Raw genomic sequence first — 19,551 nt, 5'->3', positions numbered from 1 at the left:
ACACAAACATCCAACTGCTTATAGGAACTTTGTACTTAGTTGACTAATGGGCACCTCGAGTTTGAGCAAACTCCTGATTTGCCCAACTCCCATTTCTCATGCTGTCTTGTCCATCTGGCAGCTCCGTCCTTGCGGTTACTCGGACCAAACACTTAAGAGTCACTTTTGACTCCTTTCTTTCTCTCAATCCCATACCAATTCTGTTTCACCTCACCTCCACCGCTACCACCTAGTTGGAGGCACTAACACCTCGGCACTAAGCCATTGCAGGCCCCTCCTGCCTGGGCTCCTAGCTTCCACCCTCGCTCCCTGAAGTCAGTTCTCCAGAGGGATCATATTAAGATGAAAAAGTCAGATCAGATCCCTTCTCAGCTGGGGGCCCTCCCCTGACTCCCTCCTCCAAGGTCCTGCTGCATCAGGTTCCCCACCCTCCCCTCCCCTGCGCTCTCCACTCCAGCCCCACTGGCCTCCTTGCAGTTTCTGGAACGCAGCACAATCGGGTTCCCTTGCTCGCGGCTCTGCTCAAACATCCTCTTCTCCACGAGGCCTACCCTGGCCACCTTGTTTTAAATTACGCACGCCACACTCCCCTTTCCCAATTAATTTTTCTTTCTTCGTAATACTTATCACCTTCTCACGTATATATTTTACTTCTTTTTGTTTTGTTTATTGTCTATCTCTCCCACCTTAACAGTGAGCTCCATGAGGGTAAGGATCTTTTGTCTTTTGTGTTCCCTGCGCCTAGAATTGTTTAGGCGCTGAATAATGTTGACTAAATGAATGAAGCACCGTTGCTAAACGACCTTGAGGCCTGCTAAAGTACAAATTTCTCGGCCTGACTTCCTCTATCATCCTGCCATCTCTTCCACCCAGTGTTCGAGATTCGTTCCTGCGTCTACGTATTTGCTTAAAGTCACACCCGCGCCAGGATCACCCTCTCTACGGGCCAAGAAACTCTCTCCCGGCTCCTTGACGTAATTGGGGGGAGTGGGGGAGGCCCCAAGCGCGCTCGGAGGGTGGATGGGTTGCCATGGTTACCGCGCCCGCCTGGCGCGGAACATCCCCAAGCTGCCCCGCCTCTTCGGGTAGGAGGCGACGAGCAGACCCCGAGCGGCCCCGCCCGCGGGACGGAATCTGAGAGGCTGCAACGCGACTTCTTTACGCCATCCCAGCCCACCCATGCCGTTGCCATGGAGATGGTGCGTTTCCCTCCGACGCTTTCTCCCTCCCTAGGCCCCAAAAGAAAGAGACGCATTCACAGAGGGCAAGATGAATTGGAAAACGCCGAGGACTGTACGAAAGGAGGGGGACACCGCTCCATCCCATCACTCTCCCCATCACTCATCCCTCGCCGCTAACGTTCACTACGCCTGCGCTGAGACAGTACCGGGAGCAGCGGCAGGCCAGGAGCAAGGAGTGCACATGCGCATGACAGAGTTTTGCGCGTGCGCCTTTGGGACACTGGGGGCCCGGGAAAAAAAAAAAGCGCAGCGCTAAACTTGCGCCTGCGTACTTGTGGCTCGCTGGTGGAAGCCGGGGGAAGGCAACTGTGCGCTTGCGCCCCGAGAGGAGCGACACCCGGGTGGTAAGGGCGTTGGAAGGGACTGGCGCTCGGCGCGCCTGCGCCATGGCTCCCAGGGAGGCCGGGGGCGGGGCCCAGAGAGGGGAGGGAGAGAGGCGGGGGGAGGGAGGAGGCCTCAGAAGCCGGATCCCTGACCCACCGGCAGGCGGGGGTTGCGGCGGCGCCGGTGAGTGACCCGCGGCCCGGCTCGGTCCCTACACTCCGCGACCCTCACTCTACCCGAAGTCCCCCGGAGTCCGCGTTGTCCCCTCCTGATCCCGGGCCCGCACTATCCCCAGAGCTCCCCTTAATTCCTGACGACCTCCAAGAGCCGCCACAATCCCCGCAGACCCTAATTCCTGGTATCTTCACGTCCCAGCTCCCTCCACTGTCCTAGGAGCCCCCAACTCCCTGGACGTCCTTTCCGAGGCCCCCTTCTCATCTCTGTCTTAAGGACGCCCCATTGTCCCGGAACCCTCAGAGCGCCCCTAGGCTCTAGTGCCCCGCGTCTTGCTGCATCTCCCCTTCAGCATCTTCTTACCCCATCACCCCCGTGCTTCGACCCCCGAGACACCCCCGTTCTCCTCCCATTTCCCATTCTCCTCTAACTCCTGCAGACGCCCCATCTTCTTCCACTTTTCCTCATCTCCCTCCACCCCCCAGGCCCTCGCCCCCTTTCCTTCAACTCCTCGGCGTGGCACTTCGCGCGGCGCGGGGCACTCGACGGGCGCGCGCCCGCGGGCAGCTATTAATAGGCAGCTCTGACCGCCCCCCCCCCAGCCCGGCGCCCCGCCCTCCCGGCGCCCCCCGCCCCCAGGTCTCGCCCGCGGGACAGCAGAGCCCGCGTCTGGGGGGCCGGGGTGGGGCGGGCGGCGCGGGGACCCGGCCCCTCCCGCCAGCGCCGTGCGCCCTGTGCCCGCAGCACCGGCGCCCCCCATGCGCCAGGCGGCGGGACGGCGGCGTCGGGGGGCGCCATGGCGGCGGCGGCGGCGAGCGAAACGGAAGAGACCACCCGGCTGCGCAAGCCGCGCTTCTCGTTCGAGGAGAACCAGATCCTGATCCGAGAGGTGCGCGCCCACTACCCGCAGCTCTACGGCGCGCAGAGCCGTCGGGTGAGCGTGGCCGAGCGGCGGCGCGTGTGGGACGGCATCGCCGCCAAGATCAACAGCATCACCAGCTGGAAGCGCACGGGCCAGGAGGTGCAGAAGCGCTGGAACGACTTCAAGCGCCGCACCAAGGAGAAGCTGGCCCGCGTGCCGCACTCCACGCAGGGCGCCGGGCCCGCCGCCGAGGACGCCTTCTCCGCGGAGGAGGAGACCATTTTTGCCATATTGGGGCCCGGTGTGTCTGGGCCGGGGGCTGGGGCAGGGGCCGAGCAGCCCGCTGGGGCTGCCACCTCACAGCCGCCGGCCCCAGGTGCCCTCACCCAACGCTTCGTGTTGTCCGAGGACCGTAGAGAGGACCGACGAGCAGGTGAGTTCCTTTACCACCATCTTAACCAGAATAGATGTTCACAGAGTCTACTCTGTGCGCCGAGCTGTTCAAACCCTTGAGTCATTCACAGCCCTCAGTACTATGCGGAGGGCTCCAGTTGTTTGACAGACGGGTAAACTGAGGCTCAGAGAGGTGAAGCGACACAGCTAGTGCCTGTCAGTCAGGACTCGAACCCAGATCTAGAGGCTTGGCTCCAAAGACCGCAGCAGGGATCACCAGCATAATAACAAAACAATCAGATACTCAGGGAGCATTCATCGCCTGTCAGGTGCTGTGCTCAATCCTCTAAGGGCAGGACTTCCTAAACACTCACATCACAGGCCCTGTAAGGTAGTGATTCTGGACTCAGAGTCCCAGTTTGCCAGTCGACTGTGTCATCTTGGGTAGGTTCCTGCACCTCAATTGCTACATCTGTAAGATTGGGGATAAAAACGGTCCTTATCTCAAAGGGTTGTTGTGAAGACTAAGTGAGTTAAACAGCTTAGCACCGTGCCTGGTGGACGAGAATGCCGGTTCTTGATGTAATTTTCATTGCTGTGAGAGGTAGGTGCTGTTTCACCACGTCATAAATAGAGCGATTTGGTAAACTTTCCCAAGGTCATACCTCAAGTAGCAGCAGTGTGAGAGCTGAGTACAGAGACCTCTCACTTAGCCATGGTGCTGGATTATTGTTTCTTCTACAGCTATTCCCCTGAGCACCCTGAATCATCCCCAAAAAGTGACAACCCAGATTGGGCAGTGCTGGAAGGGGGGAACCGAGGGACTGTGGTAACCCAGAAGGGGCACCTGACCCAGCCTGGGGAGTCAAGGAGGGCTTCCTGGAGGAGAGGACTTCAGAACTGAAACCCAAAGGTGAAGAGGTGTGAGCCAAATGAAGAGCTGCGAAAGTATTCCCTATAGAAGGAACAGCATGTGCAAGGGCTTAGAGGCAAGAGAACGTGGCCAGTTTGAGAAGCTAACAGAAAATCCCACAGGGTAGAGTGGAAAGACTGAAGAAAGGAAGGTCTTGAGATGAGGCCAGAGAGGTCAGCAAAGGCCAGACCATATAGGGCCATTAGGCCCGAGATGAGGAGTTTGGGTTTTATCCTAAGTGTTGTGGGGAGCCACTGAAGGATTTTGAGCAAGGGAGGAATATGGATATGATTAGACAAAGCCGTTCAGGATCATGTAACTCAGAGAGGTTCATTCACCTGCCCAAGGCCACATAGCAAGTAAGTAGTAAAACTGGGACAGAAACACAGATGTATGTGTCCAAGTCACAGTCCATGCACTTAACCACTAAACTAGATTGCCTGACAATAACAACAACAACGATTAATATAGATTGAGAGTTCATAGGTATGCCAGAATTAGATCATACATGGTTTGTAAATCACGGTCAGGACTTTGGACTTTATCTTGAGGCTTTTTGGGAGACGTGAAAGTATGTTAAGCAGGAGAGAGACAAAATCACTTAGGACCCGTGTTTCCAATTTGAATCAAACCTCAGTGTTTCTGTCTGTGAAATGGCCCCATTGAACTCAAGTGAGGATTTTAACTCATTTTAAAAGAAAATAATTTTATTGTACTAACATATCTGTAACCTAAAATGTTCCCTTTTAACCACGTTATATACAGGTGTATAATTTAGTGGCATTAATTACATTCACAATGTTGTGCTGCCGCTACCACCATCCATTACCAAGACTTTTTCATCACCCCAAATAGAATTGTGTACCCAGTAAGCATTCACTCCCCATTCCCTACCCACTCCCTGGCCCCTGGTAACCTCAGACTTTCTTTTTTCAAAAGCTATGCAACTCTTTTTTCATTCATTCATTCCGCATATATTTATTGAGCACTTATTCTGAGGAGGGACTGAGGGGTAGAAGCTGGGAGTACAGGGAGAAAAAGACACATCCTCCCCTAGCCTCATGGTTGTGGGAGATAGACCACAAACAGGTAACCCTCAAAAGAGAGTATATACCAGGAGGCGATAAGAACTAAGAAGAAAAATAAAGGCATATAAAGCGGATAGTGAGCGATGGGAAAGGGACTGTTCGTAGCTATCTGGGGGGAAGAGCACTTGGGATAGCAGGTGCAAAGGTCCTGAGGCAGGAATGTGCTTACAGTGTGACAGGCAGAGGATCACTGTTAAGACCCATAAAAGAGGAACTGCTCTGATGAAAGAATAAGAATGGGTCTTGGAGTTTACCCTGACTTCCCTCTGCAGCCTGAAGCATCACTGCTGACCGCTGAGGGGAGAGCTAAGGACCATCTATCCCTGACCTGATACCTGAAGCAACAATAACAAAAACATTATTGAGAATTTACCACGTGCCTGGGACTGTCCTAAGCCTTGTACCTGAGATGGCCTCAGGGAAAGGTTCTGTCGTCCAGCTCTGCCCCCCCCCCAAGCTCCATCCCACCCACACACGTACATCCCGTTCGCCCGTAGGAAACTGAGGCCCAATGGTTGCAAATAAAATACGTAACTCTCGTGGTGGCCCTTCTGTGACTTCTCAGCCCTGTGGGTGCTAAGGCTGGACCACTTTTTGTTCCTTTTACTTAACAGACAAGAAAAGCCACAGCTCAGGGTGACTGCAATTCCCGTGCCTCTTATAGGGGAAAACCAGCCAGCCCCCAGCCCACAGGCCCTGCCCAAGGAGTGGGTAAAAGCACAGGCTCTGGAGCCAGCCTGGGGTCAAATCCCTCTTCTACCTCTTACCAGCTCTATAACCCTTCTCTGTGGACCTCAGGTCACTTCCTCCGTCAGATGGGGGAGATGATGGGGATAACGCCTACCCCAGAGCATTGTTGCCAGGGAACTTGGTGAGATCGTGGAAGAGGAGAGCCGAGCCCAGGGCCTCGCGGGGCCTGTCCAGTAAATGTCAGCCGTGGTTATCCTCTTGCTCCCAATGGCCCCCGCCCCACCTCCCCTGGCTAGTTGACCGAAGGAGGCGGGACCCCAGCATTAAAGGCAGGAGGTGGCTGGCTGGGTTTGGAGAGAGAAGAGGCTCATCTGATTTGGCTAGGAGAGGAGGCAGGCTTCCCTGAGGGAGGAATACCTGAGCTGGCCAAGGGGTGGTGCTGCAGGGGAGGCCAGCACGGCTCGGGCCCAGAGAAGAGGAAGGGGTGGTGGTGCAGCCTGGCGGTAGCACTGAACGTAAAAGCAGTGAGGGGGGAGGAGGAGGGACGAGCCAAGACCCTGGAGCCTTGGGGAGAGGCTGGAATTTCCCCTGTGGGCTCTTGGAAGACCGGCTGCCAGGACCTGGGGTCTCGATCCCAGTCCCGGCTGCCTCTCTACGCCACAGTTATCTTCTCATTAAAGAAAACTGCATGTTAGACATTGTTGTAGGTGCTGCGTAAACTGCGGTGAAGAAAACAAAGCCCTGCCTGATGGAACTGACATCAGGAGGAGGAGCCAGACAGTAAACAGAGCGATACCGTGTTAGGCTGACATAAGTGCTATAAGAGAAATCGAGTAGGGTTAGGGGACAGCAGAAGGCGGGGACTAGAGGGCCTTCCTGAGGAGGTGCATTTGAGCAGAGGCCTGAAGGAGGTGAGGGAGGGGGCCAGGCAGGTAGGTATCTGGGGAACAACCATTCTGGGCAGAGGGAACAGCATGTGCAAAGGCCCTGAGGCTGGAGCGGGGCTGATCTCCTTGAGGAACAGCTGAGGCCAGGAGGCCAGTGTGGCTGGAGCCAAATGAAGGAGGGAGGTGGGAGATGAGGCCAGGGAGGTGATGAGGGCAGATGACAGGGCCTCTGGGAGCTCAAGCACTGAGCTGAGGACAATGGGGGCCACAGGAGGATTATTGAGCAGAGGAGGGACAACATCTGACCTGTAATTTTTTTTTGTCTTTATTTTTTTAATGTTACATTAAAAAAATATGAGGTCTCCCCATATACCCCCCACCCCCCTGACCTGTAATTTTTAAAAACAGCTTTCTTGAGCTATAATTCCCACACCATGTAGAGTGTACAATCCAGTGGCTTGTATTTTCACAGCTGTGCAACCATCACCACAATCAATCTGAGAACATTTTCATTGCCCCAGAAAGAAACCCTGCACCTCTGTGCCCCTTAGATGAGTCACCAGGCTAAATACATTGTTAAATGTATGATCCATAGCCCCTGGGTACCGAGACTGACCTGTCCTGTGGCTTCCGTTTCCAAAGCATGATCTGTCTTAGGTTTTAAAAGGATCGCTCTGGGGCCAGGGTGAGCAGGATGTGGGGGAGGGAGATGGAAAGGGGAAATCAAACTGCCAGGTGGTGCTCACCTTATCCGACGCTCTCTCCACAGATACACCAGCCCACAGCAAGGGGGGCTCCAGCAGCCCGGAGCCCTGGGCCCGGCCCTCCGGCTACCCCCAGGAAGGGGGCTGCCCGCGGCCCAAGGAGCGTGAGTCCCCGCCCCCTCCAGCCCTGCAGGGGGTCCAGCTGCCCCGCCTGGCCTTGTCTCCGCCGCCCCCGGCCCCTCCACTGCCGCCACCACCTCCGCCGCAGCCGACCCGGGTGGCACCCTCGCCCCCCAGCCCCCCACCTCCTCCGCTGCCTCCGCCCACGCCCTCTACCCCAGAACCTTCCCTGGACTTCCTGCGGGCCCAGCAGGAGACTGCCAACGCCATCCGGGAGCTGGCCGGCACCCTACGGCAGGGACTGGCCAAACTGAGCGAGGCCCTCAGCGCCCTGCTGCCTCTTCTGCCGGGAGCCCCAGCCGACCCACTGCCCCCGCCCCTGCCCCCGCCCCCGCCCCCACCCCCACCTCCCAGGCCCGCCCTGCCCCCTCCAGCCCCCAAGGTGGAGATCACCCCAGAGCCCGTCTCCGTGGTGGCTGCGGTCGTGGACGGGGCTGTGGTGGCGGCCAGGGGGGTGATCATCGCCCCGAGGAGTGAGGAGGGGCCCCCCCGGGCCCCTCCAGCCCCGCTCCCACCCCATGACTCACCCCCACACAAGAGGAGAAAAGGTTTCCCTACACGGAAGAGGCGGGGTCGCTGGAAATCTCCGTGAAGTCTGCTCTAGGGTTCCAGCTTGTCTCCGCTCCTTCTGCCTGCACCCTGTCCCCCCAGCTTGGCGCAGTCGAGGGGTCGATGCTCCTTCCCCATCCCAGCTGCACCCTGGCTTCCTGCTCCAGGGCCGTGAGCACCCCACTCCCTGTGCTAGTTAGTGCCTGATTCTCTGGGAGAGCCTCACGGATGGGCTCCCCAGCCCCTTTCTCCGGTACAGTGCTGTCTGCCTGGCTGCCTCCTTCACCCTGACTTCTAAGCCATCGATTTTATGTTATTTATTACTGCCCCACGTGCGGGTGAGGGAACCTCTCGGCTCTGCACATACCCCCTTACCTAACAACTCCTGTTCTTGACTTGAAGAGAATTGACCCATGGGGCCTCCCACCTCCCCATCCCAGACTTTGGAGGGGGTTGGGAGTTGCAAGACAACTCAGAATATGGATGACAAAGAGGGTACACCAGTGTCGGGACCACTAGGGAGAGTGGGTGGAGTTCTGATGGAGGGACGATAGGCTGGGCCCTCTGACCCCCACTGTGGCCTCTGACCTCCAGAGCTCAGCTTCCTCCTTTCTTCCCAGTGGTGACAAGATATCAATAAACCTATTTTTAATACAATAATTTGGGGCTCTGTCTGAGACAGGCCTTGGGACCAGCATCTACACTGGCCCCACCCCCTCCATGGGCGGGCAGTCTCCCCTCCAAGCAGATTCCCAGCCTTTGGTGTTTTTCATAAAGCCATCAAGTTCTCCATTTGAATGAAATCTTCTTCTGTTGATCAGCCCAAATGCCAATTCCTCCAGGAGGACTTCCTGGATTCCCTCCCCCAGATAGGGCAGGTCTGCCTTGGGTTCTCTCCCACTGTCCTGTGATTCTTTTCCATGGCACCCATGAGTGAGTATGCCTTTTCCTGTTTAAGGAATGTTTCCTGTATAGTTTCATGAAGGCTGCAGCTGGTTGACCCTTTTACTCCCACACCTGCTTCAGAGCCTGGGAGCAAAGCAGACCATAACTGCTACCCTGGATTCAGTCAGCCTCGCCGGTCTCCCAGTGCTGCCCTTGGCCAGCTGGGTAATAGTGGGCAAACAACCTCACCTCTCTGGGCCTCCGTTTTCCTCATCTGTAAAATGGGCATAAAGATAAAGGAATCTTTACCTTCTTACAGTTAAAATCTATTCATCTTCAGGTCTCAGCTCAAATATCACTTCCCCAGGGAAGCATTTCCTAATCCCCCTCTCACCAGTGGCAGTTACGGTAAAATTCAGTTCAATAATCACTTGAGTAAATGTAAATTTAATCTCCACCTCCATTACCAGGCTGAGACACTTCCGGGGCAAGGCCTGGCTGGCTTAGTCACTGTTGTGTCCCCACCATGGGCCAGCACAGAAAAGGGGTTGAATATTTGTTCAATTCATGGATAGGTTTTTAAAAAGAAACAAATCCTCTTCCATTTATGGTGCCCCTTTTCTGGGCCAGGCACCACGTTAAGCATTGATATACCTATACCTGTTTGCATTTCAGCCTCAAGGTATCTAATGAGGAGTGGACTCTAGGGAGCTCCATTTTTCTAGAAGGGAAAAAAACCTGAGATTCGCAGATTAGGAATTTGCCCCAGTCCCCAGCTGGTCAGAGGCCAATCCAATCTGCTTGTAGCCTGCCATTGGCCACAATTCGGAACTCCCACTAGTGTTTCCTAAAGAGTGGTGCAAAAGCAATTTTAGGTGCTACTTGGATGGACTTCTTTGTACCAAGTCCCAGGTTCGATCCCTGGTACCGCCTTAAAAACAACAACCAAAAAAAAAAACCAACCCACTCTCATTGGGGAGCAGATGTAGCTCTGTGGTTGAACACTGGCTTCCCATGTACGAGGTTCAGTCCCTGGTACATTCTTTATAAAAAGAAAGTTATCTCCTTCCCAAACCCATGATTGTGCAGATAATATTGCTTAGGTGAGACAAAAATAGGTATCTTTTTTTTTAAGGGGGTCAATTTCAAGAAAAATTCTAAGAAAATACACAGGTGGTAAGTAAAGCTGGCAAGATTAGACTGAAATTAGGCAACATAAAAGCAGAGCTGCCGTCTTTGCAGTTGCAGTCAGCCCCTGACTAGTTTGAAACCATTAATGAATGCAACTCCAGCAAGTCATTTAACTGTTTTTGAGTGCATCGCAGGGATCCAGGCCTAAAGAGCTGAAGAAGCTCACGTAGGTTAAAACCTAGACGCCCGCTCGGCTCAAAGCCTGCTCGCACCGGAGAGAAGGCATGGGGGTCCCAAGGCTTTAATGGGCCTGGGGGGAGGCGACCTGGTGCGGGCCCTTCCCAGTGCACCCCGCCTCCTGCTCGCCATCTCTCGCCCTTCGCCCTTCCCCTGTATCGGGAAGCAGCAGGCGGATGAGGAACCCTCCCCAAACCCCGTGCACCGAGAACACTGAAAAAGACCCCAGAAATGGGTGGTGGGGGGGGTGGGGTAAGGGAGCCGACACAGTGGGAACCTAGAAGGCCTCCCTCCACCTCCCACACAGCGGAAGTACGTCAGTTCGTCGGCTCCGCAAGGCATTTTGGGAATTGTAGTTAGCTGGGGGGAGGGCGGAGAAACCCACGCGGTGTAACTCTTTAGACGCCAGAGCTCGCCGGCAGAGTTGAAACAGAGTTAGACGGCACTGGCCGTTCCGCTCCTTTAGCAGATGAGGGAAATCGAAGCAGCGGCCAGGCCGGGAGACCCTCCGTCCTCTCCTACTTCTGCCTGCTTTAACCAGAGGCCAGTGCCTAGGATGCTGGGGAAGGACGAAGCGCCCAGGCCGCCCCAAAACCATCCAATCACGGCCCCTCCGCCCCGCCCCAGGAGCTGCTGCCTTCCTATCTCGTCACTGGCCCATCTCTTCCTTTAATGGGCGGGGAAACTGAGGTTCAGCAAGGGCAAGACTTTTGCTTAAAGCTGCACAGCAAGTCGGAGCAGTCGGGGACGCCCGGTAGCCTACCCAGCCCCCACCATTTCTAAATCCGTAATTCCGACCCTAAGTATTACACCCCCGATCCTTGAGCCGAGTTCCTCGCGGAGCGCCGAACTCCCTGCCGGGTGGCGAAGGATGTCAAGGGCGCGCGCGGGGAGACGGCGAGCCCCGGCTGCCCGCCGGCCCCTTTAAGAGCCGGCCCCGGCGGGACTACGTTTCCCAGAAGGCTTTGCCGGCGCGTTATGTAACTTTCCCTGCGAAGCGGCCTCTGGGGCAGAGGAAGGAGGTGGAGGCGGCGGCGGCCGTTGCAGCGGCGGCGGCGGCGGGAGCGGCGGGAGCCCGAGGCGGAGGCGCCGCGGCCCATCGCTGGTCCCGAGCTGCGCGCCTGGGCCCGGAGCCCGGAGCGGGCGGGGGCGCCGACGTGCCGCTGCCTGCCTTTCCGAGGGAGGCGGGAGTGAGGAAAAAGGCTTAGGGCCCAGGGGGCGGGGAAGGGGGGCCGGGCCTGGATCCGGCGGGGAGGCCGGGCCGTGGCTCGCGCGGTCCCGGGGACGCGAATCGAACCTAGGCGACGCGGAGCGAACCTCGGCGGCGGGTGGAACGCGGGGCCCTGGCGGCGCGCGCGCGGGGGCCATGGCGTCGGTGCAGGCGTCCCGCCGCCAGTGGTGCTACTTGTGCGATTTGCCCAAGATGCCGTGGGCCATGGTATGGGACTTCAGCGAGGCCGTGTGCCGCGGCTGCGTGAACTTCGAGGGCGCGGACCGCATCGAGCTGCTCATCGACGCTGCCCGCCAGCTCAAGCGCAGCCACGTGCTCCCCGAGGGCCGCTCGCCGGGCCCCCCGGCCCTCAAGCACCCCGCCACTAAGGACTTGGCTGCGGCCACCGCGCAGGGGTCCCAGCTGCCGCCCCCGCAGGCCCAACCCCAGCCGTCGGGGACCAGCGGCAGCCTCTCGGGCCAGGACCGCTATGACAGAGCCACCTCGTCGGGTCGTCTTCCTTTGCCCTCGCCCGCCCTGGAGTACACCCTGGGGTCCCGCCTGGCCAATGGACTAAGCCGCGAGGATGCTGTGGCTGAAGGGGCGCGAAGGGCCCTGCTTGGTTCTATGCCCAGCTTGGTGCCCCCAGGGCTACTAGCGGCCGCGGTGTCAGGCCTGGGAAGCCGGGGCCTGACCCTGGCACCCGGCTTGAGTCCTGCCCGTCCAGCTTTCGGTTCGGATTTCGAGAAGGAGAAGCAGCAGAGAAATGCCGACTGTCTGGCAGAACTGAACGAGGCCATGCGGGGCCGGGCGGAGGAGTGGCATGGGCGCCCAAAAGCCGTGCGCGAACAACTGCTGGCGCTGTCCGCCTGCGCGCCCTTCAATGTCCGCTTCAAGAAGGATCACGGGCTGGTGGGGCGGGTGTTCGCCTTTGATGCTACTGCCCGCCCACCAGGCTATGAGTTCGAGCTGAAGCTTTTCACTGAGTACCCGTGCGGGTCAGGCAACGTGTATGCGGGCGTCCTGGCAGTGGCTCGCCAGATGTTCCATGATGCCCTGCGGGAGCCCGGCAAGGCACTGGCCTCATCAGGCTTCAAGTATCTGGAATATGAGCGCCGGCATGGATCAGGGGAGTGGCGCCAGCTGGGCGAGCTGCTCACTGACGGTGTTCGCAGCTTCCGGGAGCCCGCACCCGCCGAGGCCCTGCCCCAACAACAGTACCCGGAGCAGGGCCCGGCAGCTCTGTGTGGGCCACCCCCTCGAGCCCCATCCCGGAACCTGGCACCCACCCCACGCCGTCGCAAGGCATCCCCTGAGCCGGAGGGTGAGTCGGCTGGGAAGCTGACCGCAGAGGAGCAGCAGCAGCGGCACTGGGTGGCACCTGGCGGCCCATACTCGGCCGAGACCCCTGGTGTGCCATCACCCATAGCTGCCCTGAAGAACGTGGCTGAGGCCCTGGGCCACTCACCTAAGGATCCTGGTGGGGGTGGGGCCTCTGTACGGGCAGGCGGTGCCAGCCCTGCCGCCTCCTCCACGGCCCAGCCTCCAGCCCAGCATCGGCTGGTGGCACGCAACGGTGAAGCTGAAGTTAGCCCCACGGCGGGGGCCGAAGCCGTCAGCGGGGGTGGTAGCAGCACAGGGGCAACCCCAGGGGCCCCTCTGTGTTGCACCCTGTGCCGGGAGCGGCTAGAAGACACCCACTTTGTCCAGTGCCCCTCGGTGCCCGGACACAAATTCTGCTTTCCCTGCTCCCGGGAATTCATCAAGGCGCAAGGCCCAGCGGGCGAGGTGTACTGCCCCAGTGGAGACAAGTGCCCGCTGGTGGGCTCCTCTGTCCCCTGGGCCTTCATGCAGGGTGAGATCGCCACCATTCTCGCTGGAGACATCAAGGTTAAGAAAGAACGGGACCCCTAGGCCACCACTGCCACCAGGCTACTGCCCCCTGCCCTCTGGCCACCCACCGCTGCTGCGGATAAATTATTCCCTCCCCACCCAGCCCAGTGCCACCCCCACCTGTGTACATACCCCTTTCCCTAGCCCAGATGGATTCCCTGGGGTAGATGCATTGAGGGTGGGGGGAGAAAGCTTGTGGCTCCTATCCAAGGGGGTGTTTGGGGCCCCTTGGCCCCTCCAATATCCTCTCCCCTCCTTGGCTTGGCTTTTCTGCTGCTTGTAGTTGGGGGAGAGGTGCCCTCCTTGAGAAGGGGTCTCCTGAAATCTTGCTCTTTATAAACGAAGCAAAAGCATTTTATTGCCTCCCTTCCCACCCCTTTCCTCCTTCAATAAACCGAAAGATGGGTTTTTTTTTTCTTCTTGGTCCCTTAGCGTCTGAGATGCTGCGCCCCCTTTAGGGACTGAACTAATCCTGCAGGGGACAGGATGTTGCATTGTCACCTCCAGGTGGCGCCCTTCCCCCAGATGGGGCCCGCTGGCTGTTTCTATAAATGCCGCCAGGGGTCAAACTTTCTAGCCTTGGGCCCGTTTTCCTGATGACAGAACTGAGGCTCAGAGAGGGGATAGCGCTTGCATAGGTTGCCCTTCTGTAGCTGGTTCATCCTGTGTCTACCCAGAATGTGAGACACTTGGTGCCCATGGGGAGACGGAAGAGGCAGTGGGTTCCTGCGGGGCAGAAGAGCCGAGGCTAGACTGCTAGAGGGACTGCCTGCGGAAAGAGGAAATTTGTCTCTACGGGAAACGCCAACAGGTTCCCTAGAAACCAGGTTGCTGCTTTTCACCTCTGGTGGTGCCAGGCAGCCCAAGAGGCCGACACTTGGTGGGGGAGGAGGGCTCCCCACATCTCGAGAGGCATGCCCCATTGACAGCCACCCTAGAACACAGTGACGGGCGGGGGACAAGAGACCCCTCCGGCGACCGCCTCTGATGTGCGTGGCCTTGTCCCGCACCTGTCCAGTGGGCTGATTATTAACCAGGACTTCCTGCTAGCAGGCGTCACGGGGCGGGGCCAGAGCCGCCTGGCAAAGCAGGGGTTAACGGGAGGAGGTGCCCGGGAGTCCAGCCCCCACCCCCGCAGCGACCCTGAGGTGGAGCTTCCGGGAAGGGGACTGCCTGGGCGCAAAGGCCAACTGATGGGCGCAGCGAGGGGCGACACTGTGTCCTTCCGCCCCACCGCGCTCCCTGGGCGCGGAGACACCAGGTCGCCCCCAGCGCGCAGGAACCCAAGCAGTTCATCACCTAAATCGGGAAGGGCTGCAGCGCCCTGTCCCATCCTCATGTCCTCGGTGTCCCACCCCTGCAGCCTGCCGGCCCACATGTCCCAGCTTCCCAAACGTTAGCGACCCTGAAGCTTCGCCCTCTTCAGGCACCCTGAACCCCTAGTTCTTGGGCTGAGGGACCCCATCCCCCAGCCATCAGGTTTTGGGTGTTCTGTCAACCCTGGCACTGCCAGCCTGGGCGCTGGGCAGGGCTGGGAAAACCACCTGTGATTAAATACATGCAAGTGATAAGCCTGGGGCAAGAGAGGCGCTGGGCTCAGGCCTGGGCTCCCAGGCTCCCCTCCAGGGCAGGCAGCGGCCTCCTGAGCCAGCTCTGCAGGCCCCAGGGCTGAGGATCTCCCTGTCCCCCCAAATCCTCAGGGCTAGAGGCCTGCAGACCCCAGGTCCCCGTGCCCAAGGTGGGGGGAGGCAGAGCTGGGGAGGACACATGGTCCTTTAAGAACAGCTGGTGGGTGGCAGTGGGGGTGGGCAGGGGAGTCACCCCCAGCCTGGCTGGTGTGTATTCTAGATAGAAGTTGGGTTAACCATTAACAGAGCAGAAGGCCTGACCCGTGTGGGTGTGCGGGGGCCGGAGCAGTCCCCTTTCCCCCGGGGCCAGGGTGGGGCCAGGGTGGAGGGGCTTTTGGTTTTATTGGGGCATCAGAGAATGGGTGAGGAGCCTTCAGGAAGGTGGAGAAGCAGAAGGAGATGCAGGGAAAGACAAGGGGTCAACGGGTAGGGACAGAAGGACGTCAGGCTCAGCTCACTGAAAGAGAAAAGGAGACACCGGAGGAGGCAGAGACCAAGAGGGACCAGGAAAGAGAGACATCCTGGGGTGAGGGAGATGAGACAGGCAGACACTCAGAAGAAAGAACTAAATGGAGTGCTGTGCACATGGGCTGAGATGGAGCTAGCCCCCTGAGATGGAGCTAGCCCGCTGAGACAGAGCTAGCCCGCTGAGACACTGGCACGAGAGAAACAGATGGAAGGAAAGAGGCTGAGATGCAAAGGGGGAGACAGGGAGGGGCTCCGTGAAGTCAGGGAGAGGTATGGCTTTAGAGCAGAGAGTCGAGAGGTCTTCAAACTCAGCAGCTCTGTGAGGCAGGTGGAGAGCGCTGGGGAGCTCTGGGAAGAAGGGCAAGGATGGGCGTGTGGGCCGCCCGGTCCCCAGCGTCGGCCTGCTTCTCCCCCTCTGAGTCTCGGCTTCTGTGTCCTCTCCTTCTGGAAGCCCTCTCTGGGCTCCGCTGTCCCAGCTCCACCCAGTCTGGGCCAACACTGTCCTTCCTGGAAGGGGTCTGTCTCCCCTTGAGGGCAGGGCCAGGGCTGTGTCAGGCTCTGCTGTGTTCCAGCACAGGACCAGTTTTAATGGCTGCATAGATTAATAAGTTCCTTCTCTCCCTCAACAAATGTCTATCCCATACCTACCACGTGACAAGCTACGGGGTAGATGCTGTGGATCGGAGGGAACAGAATATAACCCCTACTTTAAGGGAGCCCCTACTCAGCTGAGACAGACCCCTAAAATCCAATGTCATGGAGCAGTAAGTCCTAAGAAGAAAAAATAAGCCAGAGAAAGAAGAAAGAGAGGGACGGAGGTTGCTGTTTTAGAGAGGGAGGTAGGGAAGGGTTCACCCAAGTGGTGACATTTGAGCTGAGAACCAAAGGAAGTGAGGGGCGAACCAGGGACATCTGGGGACAGCAAGTGCAAAGGCCCTGAGGCAGCAGCCCTTGGTTTGGTCTGGAAATAGCAGAGTGGCCAGCGTGGCCACAGCAAGGGGGAGAGTCACTGGAAATTAGGTCAGAGAGGTAGTGGAGTTAGGGGTCACGATAAGGACTTTGGATTTTGTTCTAACAGAAAAGGGGGGTGAAGGGTTTCAAGCAGTGGGTGGAGGGACAGAGCAAACGCAGAAATGGCAGAGAATCCACAGGGATGGACAGCGTGTCCCTTATCTCTGTGTCCAGGGCCCACCAACAGAGGGCCTATCCCAGAGGCCCAACAGTGGGCACGAGCTGATGAAGGAAACCGACCCACACCGACACATGGTCACATCTGGATGGATGGACCCTCAGGGAGAGGCCAGCTAAGGCCCCCAGGATGTCCAGGGACAGCAGGCACAAGACAGAAGGCAGCCCAGCTGAGAAGTCCCATTCCTTCCAGAGCCCTCCCCACCCGGAAAGCTTCCCTGGAGCTGGAAAAACCCCCGGGCCCCCCTGCCTGCCTCACCCGTGGCGTGCCCACTCACACCTCAGGCGCAGGAAGCTGGCAGGCCCCACAGGAACCTTTCTGTGCAGGGGGAGTGGAGGCAGGCGGGCGGCAGGGACGAGAGGAGCGGCTGGCGGGCGGGCAGCGGCTACACAAAGGCCCCAGTGTCTGCTCCTCCTGCCCCCGGGTACAGATATAAATAAGATGTGCATATACCTTTCTAGATAGAGCCCGAGCGTGGCAGAGGCCTGCTTCCACAGGGCCGAGGCTCAGAGAGCCACAGAGCAGCCCAGGCCGAGAAACAGGCTGACAGGGACACAGGGAGACAAAGGGAAGGAAAGAGGAAAACAAAGTGAGGGAGACAGGCAGGCAGACACAGAAACCAGGTGGCAGGGAGAGGCAGGCTCAAATGGAGACGGATCCGAAAAACAGAGAAATTGAACTTCATTGAAGAGAGCCAGAAAAAGCCAGAGGGAGGGCGACAGTGGCTAATGACGAGGAGGGTCGTTCCCGAGACGCTCTGTGGCTTTTCCAGCCACAGAGAAGGCCAGGTGCTACACAGAGAGAAGCAGACAGACAGACAGACAGGGCCAGGGCCAAGGTGGGGAGGCTGGTGGCCACAGTGGGAGGAGGGGCAGGGCTGTCTCCAGCTTGGGGGCACCGGCTGAGGGGCAGGGAGCGGAGGTGAGGGAGTTCCGGGTCTCGGTGTTTACCTGGGGCAGGCACTGCAAACAGGCGCCCAGCCTGGCCCACGGCAGGCGAGGGTGGGACGGGCTGGGCCCCAGGCCTGGCACCAGCGGGCCCGGCACGCCCACCTGTGGCCTGGGCGGTGAGTAACACACACTCGGCGACATCTGGGTAGATGGTGACACACAGTGACAGACCCAGACCCAGAGCAACAGACGTGGTGACAGACACACGGTAGGCAAACGAATTGTTAGGCCCAGAGGCACAGGACGAAACACAAACCCGATGACAATGACACAGACAGTGGTGGACACACAGAAGATAATGACAGCAGTGACATGCCTGGCCAGAGACACACGAGCACACAGCCTAACACGCTGAACAGACACACTGAAGGGTAATAACGCGTCAGCCCGCAGACACCAAGACACCAAGACACTCGGACGAGAGACCCAGGGAGGACACACTGGCATGGGGACACGCCCGCCCACAAACGCCCCCTGGGCGGGCCTCTGGGGGCACACGGCAGTCGTGGGGAACGGGGTGGCTGCGAGGGAGGGCCGGGGGCCCAGGCCCCTGTTGTGCTGCCCTGCCCTCCATCCCCAGGACAGCGGGGTCCAAACCCCAGCCCCCGCTCCCCACCCGGGGCCTCCGACCAGTTGCCTCACTTCTTTGTGCCTCAGTTTTCACCAACAGTAAAACAGGGGGGCTGGGGGAGACAGGATTGCTTCCCAAGCTCCGCCACGGGTAAGCACTACCAGCTAGTCATTATTGTCATTGTCATTGTCGCTATCATCTTGGTCTTCCAAGGCAGGCAGCCCCCTGCTCACGGCTGGGACCCCAACCTGTCCTGTCTCCCACCCCCTCTCCTGTTCCCCTCCCTGGGGCCATGTCACATCAGGCCCACAGGCTGAGTCCAGGTCCCTCTGTCCCAGCCCGGGCCTCCCTGTGTCCCCGCAGCTGCCCCTCCATCTCTGATCCCTGGCGTCCTCATGTCTGTCCATGCGTCCCACGTCTGACCGTGGTACTTTTCCACGCTGGACATCAGCCGGCTGTCCCTGGGTGGGGGTCACACCTGCCCACGCCAGCTGAGCCGGTGGCCACCAGACGCCCCACGGACGGCCCCACCCTCCCCCCCCAGGACCCTACAACAACACCCCGCCCCTCCGGCCACCTGAGGTCCCCACTGGGGCGGCCTGAGGCCCGAGCCTGGGGACAGGAAGCCCCAGGCCTGGCCGCCCTGAAAGCCTCTTTCAGCCTGGGCCTCCTCCCGCCGCCACCGGCTCCTCCCGCGGAATAATATTTGGGCTGTTGGCCGGGGGGCGGGGGCCAGATCCGGAGGCCGCCTGGGAGAAGCCAGAAACCGCAGGGCTTCCTGCCTCGGGCCGCCCGACTCCGGGAGAGACCCCCAGGCCTGAGGGAGGGGGGCGGCGCCCGGGGAGACTGAGGGCCTTTCTCTCGGCCCCAGTTGTTTTTTCCAGGAACCAGGAGGAATTCCCCAGCCTGCCCAGGACAGCGAGGCTGGTGGGACGGCTGACAGGGAGCCAGCACGGCAGGGGGCGGGGGGGGGGTGACACGCAGCGGGGCAAGGCGGGCACGGCGACAGAAATAGAGGACCCAGCCTGCGAGGTGGCAGGTAGAGGAGGAAACTCAGGGAGTTGGGAGAGGAAGGGGGAGCAGTAGAGGGGCGGAGGGCAGGCTCCAAAGGAAGAGGGAGACAGACCCTAGAGAGCACGAGTCAGGGTCCCCAAGAGGAGGGAGTGACAGAGACCCCAAGGAAGGGAAAGAAGAGACGGTGAAAGCAATAGAGAGAAAGGACCGGAGACAGGGCGGGACAAGACCCGGAGGGGCCGCACAGCTGCCGGGTGAGAGGGATGTGGAGACCGTGCAGGCCACATAGTCAAAGAAACCGAGGGACAGAGAGGGGGTCGGGGACACAGAGAGGCATGGCGGTGAGGGTCAAGGAGAAAGACACACAGAA

General features: G+C 59.0%; 2 protein-coding genes across 2 annotated transcripts; both read left to right on the top strand.

The window, feature by feature from the left end:
- Positions 1-1,681: 1,681 nt before the first annotated feature.
- On the top strand, positions 1,682-9,203 carry MYPOP (Myb related transcription factor, partner of profilin). Its single transcript, XM_058280459.2, has 3 exons — positions 1,682-1,748; positions 2,484-3,034; positions 7,342-9,203. Exons 2-3 carry the CDS (start codon positions 2,536-2,538, stop codon positions 8,046-8,048), a joined length of 1,206 nt encoding a protein of 401 aa, XP_058136442.1. The 5' UTR covers positions 1,682-1,748; positions 2,484-2,535; the 3' UTR covers positions 8,049-9,203.
- A 2,073-nt stretch (positions 9,204-11,276) lies between these two features.
- On the top strand, positions 11,277-13,777 carry IRF2BP1 (interferon regulatory factor 2 binding protein 1). Its single transcript, XM_004481536.5, has one exon. The coding sequence runs from the start codon at positions 11,625-11,627 to the stop codon at positions 13,380-13,382; it is 1,758 nt and encodes a 585-aa protein (XP_004481593.1). The 5' UTR covers positions 11,277-11,624; the 3' UTR covers positions 13,383-13,777.
- The last annotated feature ends 5,774 nt before the right edge of the window (positions 13,778-19,551 follow it).

Source organism: Dasypus novemcinctus, chromosome 18 (assembly GCF_030445035.2).
Source record: "Dasypus novemcinctus isolate mDasNov1 chromosome 18, mDasNov1.1.hap2, whole genome shotgun sequence".
Classification (NCBI taxonomy): domain Eukaryota; kingdom Metazoa; phylum Chordata; class Mammalia; order Cingulata; family Dasypodidae; genus Dasypus; species Dasypus novemcinctus.
The sequence above is the reverse complement of the archived record's forward strand: the minus strand, read 5'-3'. Positions and strand labels throughout refer to the sequence as shown.